Source organism: Eumetopias jubatus, unplaced genomic scaffold (assembly GCF_037043125.1).
Source record: "Eumetopias jubatus isolate StellerSeaLion01/CBP00866 unplaced genomic scaffold, mEumJub1_p1.0 scaffold_6, whole genome shotgun sequence".
In the NCBI taxonomy this organism is placed as follows: domain Eukaryota; kingdom Metazoa; phylum Chordata; class Mammalia; order Carnivora; family Otariidae; genus Eumetopias; species Eumetopias jubatus.
Window position 1 is genome coordinate 78,629,662 of NW_028274812.1, and position 15,986 is coordinate 78,645,647.

At 35.1% G+C, this 15,986-nt stretch overlaps 1 protein-coding gene across 3 annotated transcripts in view; it reads left to right on the plus strand.

Annotated features, from left to right (window-relative positions):
- Positions 1-15,986, plus strand: part of PHIP (PHIP subunit of CUL4-Ring ligase complex) — a 132,105-nt gene that overhangs the window by 70,792 nt on the left and 45,327 nt on the right. For 2 of the 3 annotated variants that reach the window (XM_028108003.2, XM_028108002.2), the window contains exons 16-20: positions 434-562; positions 2,142-2,367; positions 6,167-6,304; positions 6,961-7,144; positions 11,268-11,385. In XM_028108003.2, the coding sequence (XP_027963804.2) occupies positions 434-562; positions 2,142-2,367; positions 6,167-6,304; positions 6,961-7,144; positions 11,268-11,385 (795 nt within the window). The remainder of the gene's footprint in view (positions 1-433; positions 563-2,141; positions 2,368-6,166; positions 6,305-6,960; positions 7,145-11,267; positions 11,386-15,986) is intronic. The other variant, XM_028108004.2, reaches the window with a different exon arrangement.

The window sequence follows — 15,986 nt, forward strand, 5'->3', positions numbered from 1 at the left end:
TGTGAGCAATGATCTCTGGCTACTACTTCCGAGAGTTAACAAAAAAAATCGCTACAGTTACGACACATTGTCAGCCTTTGCTGAAAGGGCTTGATTAAATGCAGATAAGATGAAATGTAAGGTGCAATTACATTGTAAATGTGGCTTAAAGACATGAAGCAGAATTCTCTGGGTGGGGGAAATTGATGTTTTATTTCCTGAATTGTGTCTGGTCTGTGTGTGCATAAAGAGAACACTTTGTTTTTCAAGGCTATTAATCTGGCACTTTTGATGAGTATTCACAAATTTTGTTACTGTACTCTGTTATACTTAACCTTCACTTCATTGGGATGTATACTTCTACATCTCTTTTATCATAAAATTTTAGTAACGGCAGTGACCAGTTCTTTATATTTAATGGCAACTTTCTGATTGTTGGTTAAATATATTTCAGATTGAAGGCCAAGGACATGGCGCGGTGTTTGACTGCAAATGCTCTCCTGATGGTCAGCATTTTGCATGCACAGACTCTCATGGACATCTTCTAATTTTTGGCTTTGGCTCCAGTAGTAAATATGACAAGGTAGCGTATGATGATTCTGTATCTTTTTTGTGTGTGTGTGTGTGTTATTTGTTTTAAATCCATGGATGGTTAGGGGTTGTATTTCTTCGGGAGTGGATGAGCATCATTTTTATGCTTCAGTCTCAAGCTTGAAGAATCACTCATATTTTAAGTATTCTAGAGACTTAAGTTTTAGAGAAGATGGTGAACGCAGCAGTTCTTAAAGTCCTATTCTCTGTAACAGACATTAGATAATAATCAGATCTTATTTAATCATCTTTACATTTCAGAAGGAATAACTCTACGTAACCTGCAAGAGCAATCTAGATTGTAATTCTAAAGCCTGGAATGGGAGAGGTGGTCCATAGAGAGACTCTGAAATTATGTAAAATGTTTTATTTATATGGATAAAGAGCACTTAATCTGGGGTATAAATCTGTGGCTTTCATGAGGTTCTCAAAAATATATGGCCTACTGATAGTAGCTAATATTTTTAAATATTGAAGAGCTTATCTTAGTGATTAAAAGACCTAAAAATTAAATAGTTCATAGTTTAAGAAATTCCAAATAAAACAATAAAATTTTGAAGTTACAGGGGCACCTGGGTGGCTCAGTCGTTAAACGTCTGCCTTCGGCTCAGGTCATGATCCCAGGGTCCTGGGATCAAGCCCCGCATTGGGCTCCCTGCTCTGCGGGGAGCCTGCTTCTCCCTCTCCCACTCCCCCTGCTTGTGTTCCCTCTCTCGCTGTGTCTCTGTCAAATAAATAAATAAAATCTTAAAAAAAGAATTTTTTTTTAAGTTACAGATGTGTCAGGCATGAGTTCGTATAAATAATTTTGTGTTATTTCGAAAAATCTAGAGAAAATGCTTATCAACTCTTGCAAAATCATGCCATGTTGATTTTTATGTTAAGATATAAGTCAACATTTATTGTATACTTAAGGGTTTTCTTAAATTGTATAAGTGATTTCATTAGAGTTTAATTCAAAGAATAAATTAATTGATTTCCCTTTGCAAAATGCTGAAACAGGTAATTACTATGTTTAATAGTTTAAAAAATAAGATAATGCATGGTAGTCCTATGAAAGTAGTAGTAGTACCACTGAATGATTTATACCTAGATTTGATTTTATCATTTAATTTGAAATTACACAACTTTAATTGTCATGTTAGTATTTTATGTATACAGTCTTTTCCTTGTTGCAGAGAAAATTCAAAGAAGCTGCTTTTCTGATCATAAAATTTAATGTAGAAGTGTAATAAAGACTTATTTACCATTAACTCAAGAAAAGAATATTTTTTTATGTTGTTGCCTAATACCATGATTTACATTAAGACATTGCCTTCCAGGGCACCTGGGTGACTCGGGTTGTTAAGCGTCTGCCTTCAGCTCAGGTCGTGGTCCCAGGGTCCTGGGATTGAGTCCCACATCATGCTCCCTCCTCAGCCGGAAGCCTGCTTCTCCCTCTCCCACTCTTCCTCCTTGTGTTCCTGCTCTAAATAAAATCTTTAAAAAAGAAAAGACATTGCCTTCCATTAGAAATTTATAATGATAAATTTTTTATTTTTCCAGTCTTTTATGGGCCTTTCTTTTTACAGATAGCAGATCAGATGTTCTTTCATAGTGATTATCGGCCCCTTATTCGTGATGCCAACAACTTTGTATTAGATGAACAGACTCAGCAAGCACCTCATCTCATGCCTCCCCCTTTTTTGGTTGATGTTGATGGTAATCCTCATCCATCAAGATACCAGAGATTAGTTCCTGGTCGTGAAAATTGCAGGGAGGAGCAACTCATCCCTCAGATGGGAGTAACTTCCTCAGGTAAATGCTCATTTTCATAGACAACCAAATTTTCCATTTCTAATGATGTCTTATAAAATTGCTAATTGGGTAAAGCTTTGTTACTGTTTTGGACAAATGAGAAGTAAAATTATTTTTAAGAATTTCTTTAAAGTCCTTTATATAATGCTGAAGTATGTACTATAAGATAATTAAGAAACATTGGAGAGTTAAAGCAATAATCTTGGTCATTTATTTATTCATCTTCTCTAGACACCTGCTAAACTGGTATTAAGTAGGGAATTAATCAGACACAATCCTTGTTCTCATGGAGTAATATTAATAAACACAGTTATAAACAAATAGTTAAAACTTGTGATAAATGTTATTAAAGGGAAAAGTAGTATGTGAAAGAGAATAAGACTAGATAGTCTTATTCATGTTGAAGATTGTTTTAAGAAGAGATCAACTTTTAAAAATTTTAAGTAAGGTAGAAATGAAAGTTGAGAGCTGTTTTAGTGAAATAATGGAGGAAGAAAGTCAAATTAGTTGAAGAATTAAAAGGGAGTTGAAATGGAGACAAGGTCTGCAGACCTTCCCTTTTGACAAGAGATGTAGCACTAATTTAATTAGTGAAAGTAATGGAAACCTGTTATAAAAGGTTAAACCATTTTTGTAATTTATGAATCTTTGTTATATTTTAAATTAGAAAAATTTATGAAGGGGCGCCTGGGTGGCTCAGTCAGTTAAGCATCCAACTCTTGGTTTCAGCTCAGGTCATGATCTCACGGTCACAGGATCGGGCCCCAAGTCTGGCTCCGCCCTCAGTGCTTCAGAATTCTTTCAGAATTCTTTCTCCCTCTCCCTCTGCCCGACCCTGCTTGTGTTCTCATTCTTTCTCTCAAGTAAACAAATAAATCTTTTTAAAAAGAGAAAAATTTATGAAAATATTTTAAGTTCTGAACTCTAGCATAATGGACAAAATTTCTAAGTAGATATATGTAAAGGACACATAAGAGATTAATACATAATGAGTAACTTTTAAATAATTTAGATTCTGTAAGCTGTGCAGAAAAACCAGTCTCACTGCATTATAGAAGACCCATCTCTTATTTTCCTTTAAGGATTGGGCATGGAATTGCAATGAAGATGAACATTTTGGGTAGGAGGGGCTGCTCTTGAAGATGGCCATGCCCACTCAGGATGGAGGGTGAGGGGAAGCATTAGAAGAATAGTCTCTGCTGCTACTTGCAGAGAGTAGTACAATCCAGCAGGCCTGAATGTCTGTAGTATGTGAAACTAAAATGTCTTATACATGGACATAGCATGAACTCAAAGAATCTGAGAACAGGTAGTATTGAAGAAATTTAGGCAGGTATTCAGATTAGAGAAGTCTCAATTATTAGAGAAGACTTGATCATAGGACTGAAATAAAGATAAATGTCTTCAGTCTCTTAGAGGGGAACTGGCTAGAATCAGATCTTGCCCAGGTCTCAAAATAGGTTTCAGGCACAGGGAAATAAGGAAAGGACTCATTTATTAAAATATCAGTGCTACTTAATTATCGTGGCTATTAATTTTTTTCCTCCATTTAACTGTTTGTATAGGACTTTCATATATAATATCTCATTTAATCCTTATGGTATCCTTATTCTAAAATTTGAGAAAATGAAAACTTAACAAAATATGTCTTAAGTTACACTGTATGGAACCACAGGGACTCAAATGCAGCTCTGACTCTTAGTCCATTGTTCTTTCTTCCTTACTGAGCTTCCCTAGTAGTAAAAAAGTGTACCTGATCTTGAAAATGAATTAGATGCTAGTTATTAGTACAGGACCACAAGAGAACCTGTAACAGTAATTATGGCTTCAAAGTGAGTCATAGAATATTTAAGTGTTCTAGGTCACAGAATTCAGGGTAAAACATCATTTCTTGCATTATTTTTGACTTAACCAAGTACAATATAGGAGAGAAGAAAAATACTTTTTGAAAAAAATCTTTAGCATCGTTTGTAACTATTTTTCTATTTGTAAATCTAGATCTATGATAAAATTTGGGAAATCCCTTAGAATTAGGTAAAAATAGATAATGGATACTGTAATGATAAGTTTGCTTGAATGCAGTTGTGTTATATTTACAGTTACATTTATATTTGAGTAATACACTTTAAATACGCTTCTTCAGTTACAACTTTAGCTATATCAGATTACTCCTTGATGTTCAAACATGAGATGTTTTCCTAGCAGCATAACAGGAAAGAAGCATCCACAGGCATTTTAACTTTTACCTCTACTTTTACTACTTTCTAGCTTTGTGACCTTGGACAACTTATTTTATCCCATTGAGTTTTAGTTTTCTCTTATAAAATGAAATAACATTATGTGCTTAAGACATGTAACTTTCCCTTTCCTTTTATCTTCTTTACTACTTCGTTTCAGAATGTCCTTTGTATCTTCTCTTCCCAGCCCACTCTAAAAGTCTGATCTCATCACAGCATTTCTTGTATACCCACTCACCTGCTATTTTTGCTCCCTTCTCTCATGGCAGTGCTTTTCATATATCTCCTAATACACATTTTTTTAATTCATTCAGCAGGATTAAACATTTTTACATGCCTACCATTGTGCTAGATTTAGAATTATAGTATTAAATAAGGCATTCCATGCTTTTGCAGAACTAACTAGCGGGCTTTCTTTTTATATTGGGCTGAGTGCTAAGATGTATATATTGTTTGAGGAAATGAAAGAGGATAGCAACTAATTCTTTCAGGGGTAGTCTGGAAAGATTTCACAGAGGAAATATCAGAGAGATGCCATTTTAGTTGGTGCTTGAAGGATAAGTTAGTGTTTATCGCATTTATACTTGAATTGAGAGTATTATGGATAAAAGCTCCAAAGCATAAAGGTATTTGTCCTGTTAGGAGGGCAGAAGAGTCAAGTGGTCCCATGTGACTGGTAGAGATGAAAGTTGATGCTGGAAAATTAGGGTGGGTTAAAGTACACCAAGTTACGCCCTACCTCAGAGACTTTGTCCCAACTCTTGCATTTTATCTGGGGTGTTCTTTTTCTTGCTCCTCACATGGATGACTAATTCTTCTTTTTCTTCCAGTCTTAGCTCAAATGCTGCCTTCTCAAGGAGGGCTTCTTTGACTTTTCTGACTCACCATAAGCAGTTCCCATCTCTCTTCCCCATTTTCTCTTTCTGTCGTCATCTTTAACATTTTTCATAGTCTGCATTTATATAAGGGTTTATTGTTCAGTTTTCCCATTAGAATGTTAGCTGTCTGAAGTCAAGGATCTTGACGTTCTATTCACCACTGCATCCTTACTTCTTTGGTATATAGTTCCTAATACATAATAGACACTCAAGAATTTGCTGAATAAATGAAGCTCTAAAGGTTTTTTTGTTTTGGTTTGTTTTGGTTTTTGAGAAAGTGGGTAATCAGATTTGCCTTTTTTAAAAGAAACTGGTCTAAGATGAAATCCCACTTTTGCCATTTACTAGATATGTGACATTGAGTAGTTATTTTGGTTCTCATCTATAAGTGGAGTTAATAATATGTATCTAATTGCATTGTTGTGGGGATAATATGAATGCCTGAATCATAAACACTTGGTAAACCTTATTATCATCCTTGTCATGGTTTGTAATAAATTAGGATTGAGTTAGCATATTCCTGGTTGTGTATGTATGTGTATTTCAAGTTAATCATTTTAGATCTTTTTAGGTCTTGTACTGAAGCAAAATTTATGTTTAATTCTGGACTCAGTGAGTTTAATTAGTAAAGTGGTTTGACTAGTTGACTAAAGTGTCCTTCGCATTTTGTGTGATATTATATAGGACTGAACCAAGTTTTAAGTCAGCAAGCAAACCAGGAGATCAGCCCATTGGACAGCATGATTCAAAGACTACAACAGGAGCAAGACCTGAGACGTTCTAGTGAAGCCGGTATCAGTAATACCAGCCGTTTAAGTAGAGGTAAGGAGGGATTGCTTTAAGTGAAATATTTAAAAAATTGTAACAGTTTAAACTCTGAACAGTAAAAAAGTGATTAAACAAATTACGACACAACCATAAAATGAAACATTGGGCTGCCAGAATGATCATGTTTTTAAAAATATGTAATGCCTAAGAAAATGTTCTTAAGGTTTCCAGCTGCAGATAATGGGGCTTTAAATATATATATTCTTCCAGATTTCCTAGAGTAAACATGTAGGACCTAAAAAAACTTTAAAAATAAATTTATTTGTTAGTGTATGGAATCCACTCCACATTCTCAAATATCTCATGCCCTTATTGTCACATATTACTTTCAGAGAAAAGTTTAAGCAAATTCATGAACCATAAATATTCTTGGCTTTGTCTGTTTTTGCTTATTACATAGTTCTCCCAAATACAAAGCATTTTTAAAAATTAATGATTTTACATGTTAATTCTGTCAACAGTTATGATTCATTATCTAATTAACTGAATAGCCATGTTTTGTTTTCATTAAACTTTTGCCTGTGGTTTGGTTCCTGATTTGGTAATTTACTTGTTTGCCATAATATAAAGTTTCATGTGGAAGATAATACAGATTTTGTTTTCTGTTAAGCTAATGTTTCTAAATAGAACTTACCATATTTTTCACTTAGGCTCTGTAAGTTCTACCTCAGAGGTTCATTCACCACCAAATGTAGGACTAAGGCGTAGTGGACAAATTGAAGGTGTACGGCAAATGCACAGCAATGCACCAAGAAGTGAAATAGCCACAGAGCGGGATCTGGTAGCTTGGAGTCGAAGGGTGGTGGTACCTGAGCTATCAGCTGGTGTAGCCAGGTAAGGGGAGTTGTGAAGTTTTATGTACCACCGTTGTTTATGTTCATTTTTAAATTATAGCCTTCAAAGTACCTTTTCAAGTTTGTAATTTATTTTAAATTTATCTTCAGAGCTAGGATTTTAAACTAGTCATGACTCTGGAAGAAAATTAAGTTTCAGTCATGTCCTTTTCTAGAATAATTCATGTAAAAGGTGGGGGGGGATGTGTTAAGATGAGTAGCATGTTTTAAATCCTAGTTTGTCTTGTTTGCATCTTAAAACACATTTCATGAAGTTTGTTAAAATTTTTTATAGGTTTTACTAACTATTCATACCATATTCAGATACTTCATAGTGAAAATACATGGCATTATTTGTTGTAATACATAAACATTTTTTATATATTAAAATGATTCTTTAATGATTATTTTTTATATTTGTATACATTTATAAATTAAATATTGATGTAATTCTATTCTCAAGGTCTGTGTTGTAAAGGAACTTTATATCCAGTTCCTTTTGATTCCTTGTGATTTAGTAATGCAAATATTCATGAATGTTGTCCATATAAATCCAACTGATACTGACCTTTGAACAACATGGGAATTGGAATGCTGACCCCCTGCACAATAGAAAATTTGCATATAATTTTTGATTACCCAAAACGTTAACTACTAATAGTCTCCTCTTGACTGGAAGCCTTGATAACAAACAGCTAACACATATTTGTATGTTATATGTTATACGTATTCTGTACTGTATTCTTACAGTAAAGTAAGCTTGAGAAAAGAAGAAAAAATCAGAAGGAAGAGAAAATGCATTTATACTACTGTAGTATAAAAAATCCACATGTAAGTGGACTCAGATAGTTGTAACCCATTCATGGGTCAACTACATAGTATATAATAAGAAACATGAAGATCAAAATGTAAATTTGATTTTAGGAATTTTCTAGTTCTTAAACTCAAAAGATAGTAATTGTATAATTTAAGAAAACACTTTTAAATCAGTATTTATATAGTTTATGCTTTTTGATTGGACAGTACTTCAAATTTGTGTTAGGATTTAAGATTATACAAATAAGGTATAAATTTGAACAATAACTTTATGTGATAACAAGTATACCCAGATGTCCTTAATAAAAAATTAACTCTTACAATATATTTTTAGTTGGATTTTTGTCTGTTTTTTAATTTTTTTTTTAGATTTTATTTATTTGACACAGAGACAGCTAGAGAGAGGGAACAAAAGCAGGGGGAGCGGGAGAAGGAGAAGCAGGCTCCTGGCAGAGCAGGGAGCCCAATGTGGGACTCAGTCCCAGGACCCTGGGATCATGACCTGAGCCACAGCCACCCAGGTGCCCCTGTCCATCCTGTGAAGGATGTGGCTTTTATCTGCATGAAAGTGTGTTCCTAGTCCTGAACCCCAAACACAGGTAGCACTGGATCACAGTATTTCTCCCCATGTGAGGCAATGGGGTTTGGGTCTTTAAAATGCAGAACAAAATGTATACATTGCAAATAAGGGCATAGGACTGGGCCATACTAAGCTGGTTTTTCCTTCCAGAGCACACCAATTAATTAGTTCACTTCTTCCCCTGGAGAAGAATTGAGCAAGGAGGTTAAAAGGCCAGGAGTGAGTTGCTAGTTGGTAATGAGGGTCCCTATACGTGGAAGGAAATAGGAGGAGGGGGAAGATTTGTTTCTCTCCATATGTTCTTTACCTTTTTATCCCTTTTTCATTGAGCTTAACCATTGAGCCAGTGATAAAGCAGGGCTATGACCATGACTTCAAAGGATATTTGACCTTCCTGGAGCTTTGCCCCCAGTACTTAGTACTCTAACTTTGAGAATGTTCCTGGGCTATGTCCTCCTCATAGGTAGTTTACAGTTTGCCCTTAGAAAGCTCTTAAGTGGATCAGACCTGTTACATTAATTAAAATTAAATCCAGTCACATTGATTGGATTCCAACAAAAGACTATTATCTGTAATATGTAAAGAACTCTCGAAACTGAACAGTAGGGGTGCCTGGGTGGCTCAGTCAGTTAAGCATCTGCCTGCGGCTCAGGTCATGATCCCAGAGTCCTGGGATCAAGCGCAGAATCGGGCTCCCTGCTCAACAGGGAGCCTGCTTCTCCTTCTCCCTCTCCCTGCTGCTCCCCCTGCTTGTGCTCTTTCTCTCTCTCTCTGTCAGATAAATAAAATCTTTTTAAAAAAAGAAAAAACTCAACAGTAAATTTAAAAATCCAGTCAGAAAATGGACAAAAGACACAGACATGTCATTAAAGAGGATATGCAGATGGGAAATTAGTACTTGAAAAGATACTCGACATCCTTAGCCATTACTGAAATACAAATTAAAAACCACATGGAAATAATCTCTATATACCTATTAGACTGGCCAAAATATAGTAACATACCCCAGTGCTAAGGAGGGTAGTGGAGAAGCTGCATCACTCATGCATTACTGGGGGAAATGTAAAATATTGTGGCCACTCTGGAAAACAGTTTGGCACTTTTTTAAAAACCTAAATGTATAACTACTATATTATTCAGTGATTGCACTCTTGGGCATTTATGCCAAAGAAATGATAACTTACGTTCACACAAAAACCTGTACATAAGTGTATAGCAGCTTTATTTGTAATAGCCAATAATAGAAACAACCCAGATGTCCTTACTGAGTACATAGTTAAACAGATTAGCTGTATCCACACTGTGGAATATTACTCTGCAATAAAAAGGAACAACCTATTGATAAAATAAAATTGAATAAATCTTGAAATTATGCTGAGTGAGAAACCAATCTTAAAGGTTTACATACTTTATGGACTATTCTTAAAATACCTATAAGAGGTAGAGAACAGATTAGTGATTGCTAGACCTTGTGGAGAGGAAGGGTTGAGGGGGAAGAGAGAAAGGTATGGGTATGATTATGAAAAGTACACCATAAGAGATCTTTGTGGTGATGGAAATATTCTGTATCATATCTGGGGTAATGGATACACAAACCAGCACATTGATAAACTTGAATAGAACTAAATACACAAACACACATGAGTAGAAGTAAAACTGGGTTCTGAATAGTACTGGTGCGTTGTATCAGTGTCAACATCAAGGTGGTTATATTGTACTATAGTTTTGCAAGATGCTACTATTAGAGGAAACGTGGTAAAGGAGACAAGGGATTTCTGTATTATTTCTTAAAACTATATGTGAATCTACAGTTATAAAAGTTTAAAGAATAAAAAAATTATGGTGAAACAAAAAATTAAGGCCATTCTTTTTGCAAGATTTAAACTTACTCATTTTATATTCTATTGAGAATTATTACCAGCTGTGTTAGAGATTCTGCAATTAAGTGAAATGACATTAATATACTCTAGTAATATCAACATTGTAGTATTCTTTCAAGTTTGAGTATTAACTCCCTTCCAACTGAAATCTCCAGGGAAAAATTAAAGTTCAAAGATTAAATAACCCTGCAGGTCAAAAACTTTAAAGTTGTAAGGAATTAAAGTAAAAAACTAAAATTCTTTTGCCCTTGTAAGTTCAGATTCCATGAAATTAAAGTTCACAATTAATGTTCCTCAACTTTTTCTGTTGCTCACTTTTAGCTCGATGCCTGCAATGAGTTGAAGTTTTTTCAGTAGCTGAAGCCAGACCTGCTTTTCACTGGAGAGAATATAGTTCTTTTGGGGCTTTAGGCGTTATATTAATTCAACCTCAAGGTTCTCTTGTGCCTCTTTTTTTTAAGATTCTAGCTATCCGTATGGCATAAGAGATTATCACAGCCCTACACTGACATAATTTTCAAAAAATAAATCCAATTTCTCACCCTTAGAGCATTACCTTAGGAAGAACCATGTTCCCAGTACTGAATACTTGATTTGCCAGAGACCATAAACAGAAGCAGTAGTATCAAATTCAAATAGTCTGTCTATCCAGTATTCCAGTCATTTAATGCCAAATGTCCAGAGTTAACAATCTATGCACTTAAACTCAGGAATCTTTATCACATGCCTCCATCTGAAAAGAAAACATCAGGAGTGGCATTCCCTCTCTGACACTGAACATGCCTTTCAGAGTGAAATCAGTTGTAAAAAGTTTAGATTAACATGAATGGCTTTTAATTCTCTTTCAGTAGGCAGGAAGAATGGAGAACTGCAAAGGGAGAGGAAGAAATAAAAACTTATAGATCAGAAGAGAAAAGAAAACACCTTACTGTTCCAAAAGAAAATAAAATACCCTCTGTTGCAAAGGTAAATAGTAATTACTTTTATGTTTAATACTGTGCTTCATAAGTATAGTGACTACTTTAAGGCTCTTGTAATTAAAAATGTTAACATTGTAAAAAGAATAATGAAATAAAGTTGATATAGTTAATTCTTGATTATCTCTTTAGGTTATCTGTTACCACTTTAATTTTTTTATTTTACTGCCTTCTAGTATACCTTTTCCCCAAATGCCAATTGTTAACATGCCTATTAAATTTAATAAATTATATCATAAGCCTAAGCAAGATTTTTTATTTTTTTAGCTCTGCCATTGGTGGCGCACTCTAAAACAGTTTTTTGGTTTTGTGTTTTTTTGTCCTATTTTTTCTTTTTTTCTATTTTACACCTGTTACTATAGGTAAGACAGCTATGCTACTATAAATAATAGTTCTTATTTTCCCCATTAAAAGAAGTAAGTTGTTTCTATTAGTTTGCCTTGTTGGTTTCTCTGTCATCCTACTCTGGAGAAACTTGGGATCCAATGGATTTCAGTTGGTTTATGCCCTAATCTGGGAAAGATGTGTATTTATCTCCTTGAGTGTCAAGGAATCACAATTATCCATTCTTCCATTCTTTTTCTTTCTCAAACCACCTTAGTTTGAAAGCTTCAGAATTGAGGTAAACTACGGAGCGTCTTTTCATTTACAAGTCATCATCTAAGCACCTAGCCAAACAAAAAATAACTGGTCTCTTGACCCTGCTTTGTTCTCCTTTCTCTTTCTATTTGAGTTCCTTAAACCTATATATTAGTGTTCTTTCCTAGAACTCTTTTTTATTTTGTGACTCTTCTTTTTAAAGGACTCAAGTAGTCCTTTGCTATTTTATATTTTCCTTTATTAAGGGTGTCATACCCTGGGATCAGTAGGACCCCACAAAGGTTCCCATTAGTATAATCTGAGGTAATCTTTCGTTTTCTGGGCGGTTTTTTGTTGTTGCTGGTTGGTTGGTTGGGTTTTTTCCTTTGCTCAGAATCCAAGGATATGGCGATATAAACTCATATAGTGATGGTGAGAGTTTGTTTTGCTACCACTTTTTGGATAGAATATGGTAGTATCTATTAAAATCAAAAGATATGCTTACTTTTAGTCCAATAGTTGTACTTTTCTTCAAAGTTTTTTTTTTATAGAAAAGTACTGATAATGTATGTACATATATGTGTGTCTGTACACTCGGATATTTATAGTTTCTCTGGTAGCAACAACTAGAATGACTTTAGTGTCCATTGGTGGAAAAGAGGTAGGCTGTCGTGGTATCTATTTACCCAAGGAATATTATGCGGCTTTTTTTTTTTTATGTTACGTTAATCACCATACATTACATCATTAGTTTTTGATGTAGTGTTTCATGATTCATTGTTTGTGCATAACACCCAGTGCTCCATGCAGTACGTGCCCTCTTTAATACCCATCACCAGGCTAACCCATCCCCCCACCCCCCTCCCCTCTAGAACCCTCAGTTTGTTTCTCAGAGTCCACAGTCTCTCATGGTTCATCTCCCCCTCCAATTCCCCCCCCTTCATTTTTCCATTCCTGCTATATTCTTTTTTTTTTTTTTTAAACATATAATGTATTATTTGTTTCAGAGGTACAGGTCTGTGATTCAACAGTCTTACACAATTCACAGCGCTTACCATAGTACATACCCTCCCCAATGTCTATCACCCAGCCACCCCATCCCTCCCACCCCCCACCACTCCAGCAACCCTCAGTTTGTTTCCTGAGATTAAGAATTCCTCATATCAGTGAGGTCATATGATACATGTCTTTCTCTGATTGACTTATTTCGCTCAGCATAATACCATCCGGTTCCATCCATGTCATTGCAAATGGCAAGATCTCATTCCTTTTGATGGCTGCATAATATTCCATTATATATATATGTATATATATGTGTGTGTGTGTGTATATATATGTATATATATATGTGTGTGTGTATATATACACACACACACACCCCATCTTCTTTATCCATTTATCTGTCAGTAGACATCTTGGCTCTTTCCATAGTTTGGCTATTGTGGACATTGCTGCTATAAACATTGGGATGAGTACCCCTTTGGATCCCTACATTTGTATCTTTGGGGTAAATACCCAGTAATGCAATTGCTGGATCATATGGTAGCTCTATTTTCAACTTTTTGAGGAACCTCCATACTGTTTTCCAGAGTGGCTGCACCAGCTTGTATTCCCACCAGCAGTGTAAGAGGGTTCTCCTTTCTCCGCATCCTTGCCAACATCTTTCATTCCCTGACTTGTTAATTTTATCCATTCTGACTGGTGTGAGGTGGTATCTCATTGAGGTTTTGATTTGGATTTCCCTGATGCCAAGCGATGTTGAGCACTTTTTCATGTCTGTTGGCCATTTGGATGTCTTCTTTGGAAAATGTCTGTTTGTGCAGCTTTTTAATGAAATGAGTTAGAACTCCATTGCCTTAGAGATATGTTCATGATACATTTTTAAGTGAAAAAAGCAAGTAGAACAGTAATGTTTATGAACTCATTTTTTGTTTTTCAAATTTTATGAAAATAAAGGTTTGAAAACAAACCTCCGGGTGTACAAATTATGAGATGGCCATCTCTCATCCCAGAGCTGCAGTGTTTTTTCTTCTAATAATAAAAGATGCTGTGCATGTGGGAAGTATAAATTAATATAAAAACTGTTTAGGAAACAGTTATAATGTAATCTTTAGCAGCAGGTTTGGTCCCACAAAATTACAGTGGCTTAAGTAAATGGATATAATATTTATCTCTGATGTAAAAGCCTCAGTCACTTGGTCCAGACCCAGTATGATGATGTTGAGAACTGCAGCTCTTTGATTTTTCCCATTCTCTCGGGTGTGAATTTGAATTCCTGCCTCAAGATACCAGCTTTCTCATTCAAGGTGGAAGGATGGAGGACCAAGTCAAAAATGTGCAGAGGGCACATATGCTCTATTGAGGAACTTTCTTTGAAGTTGCTCTGCAACATTATACCAAATATCCCATTGGCCAGAATTTTAGCCCTATGAAATTCTGACAAAGAAAATTTTTATGTACGTGCAAAAAGAGAACAAATATTGGTTGAAAGCCAGCTTTCCTTTCCACTGTATTATTTATGAAAGCATTAAAAACATTAATGTTATTTGACACGGAATTTATCCTCAAGAAATATGAAATTGAGGAGAAAGCTTTACAAAATGGAACAAATAGCAATTTTTAATTAATGCATTTGAATTGTAGGTAAATATGTTAAATGAAAGAAGCAGGTGTACATTATATTCACATATTACTCAAAATTTATTATAGTTGAACAGTATCTCCTTTTTATACCTTTATGATTTCCCAAAATTTCTACAAAATTAGAAAGTCCTTCAGTAATCCTTTTAGAGAAAATCCAGATGGAGTGAATCTTCTATCCTTGTATGTGAAAATGTCTTTTTTCTTACTTAGCTATCACTAGTAGCTGTTTAGACAAGAGTAGGGCTGAAATGAGGGCAGGGTTCTAGTGATAAGACTGGTTCCACAACCACAGAAGGAAGCAGAGAGTGGAGGTGGATGGAGGAACAGGGAATGGTTGAATTCAGATGCAGTATTATGTAGGTCTTGAAGTGCACATCCAGAACCTTTTAGGAATACAAAGCAAGACTTAAGAGTTTTGCTCTTTTCTCTCTCCTTCTTAGTGCAGTATCAGCACCCCAATGCACTTGTGAAGCCAAACCATGATGGGAGGAACAAAACCACATTGTAGATGGATTTACATGACTTACACAGGGAAAGTAGCGGGATACACGGTACAGATATTTGAAATAGCATATTCTTAGAGCTAGGAGGGGATATTGGAAATGTAAGGAAAAGCAGTTCTGTAGAGGATCCTATTAGATATATTGGGATAAAACACATCATTATTGAAATAGAGAACTAGAAGAGAATGTAAGACACTGAAGGATGAGTTAGTAAGCTGGGAAGTCAAGTTGAAGAACTCTCCCAGAATGTACCAACAAGGGATGAAAGGAAGGAAAGAATAAGGAAGTATAAAAAGCAAACATATGTATTTATGTAATATGTACGTGGATATATGTAGAGAGAGCACATAAGATTAGAAGTAGTAGTATAAGCAGTACTTAATGAGTCTTTGAAGAAGAGAAAATACAGAGGAAGGTAAGGGTTGAAAAAATAATGAACCAGAATTTTCCTAAAATTAACCTCTGGCTGGTGTGCCAAAGAGGATAAATAAGAAAAGACATCATGTCTCAAGGAAAAAATAATACAGAATTTAAAAATTTAAAATTCAACTAAGCACATTATAATGAGATTTGAAAACAACACAACATGCTAAAAGTTTCTGGAGAGAAAAAGAAAATCACCTGCAAATGAACATGAACTTGACTAATGTTGCACTTCTTATTTGCTGTTAACAAAACGAATTCCGTTGAGCATCCCACAGCCAGAAGGAGAGAGATGAAGAAATCTTTATGGAATCAGCACCTATTTTAAGAAAATTGGCTATAATCTCCATACAGTAACATTTGTGCCTATTTCTGGTTGGAATGGTACATGCTAGAAGCAAGTGCTAATGTGCATTGGTCCAAGGAGTGGAAATTCTACCTG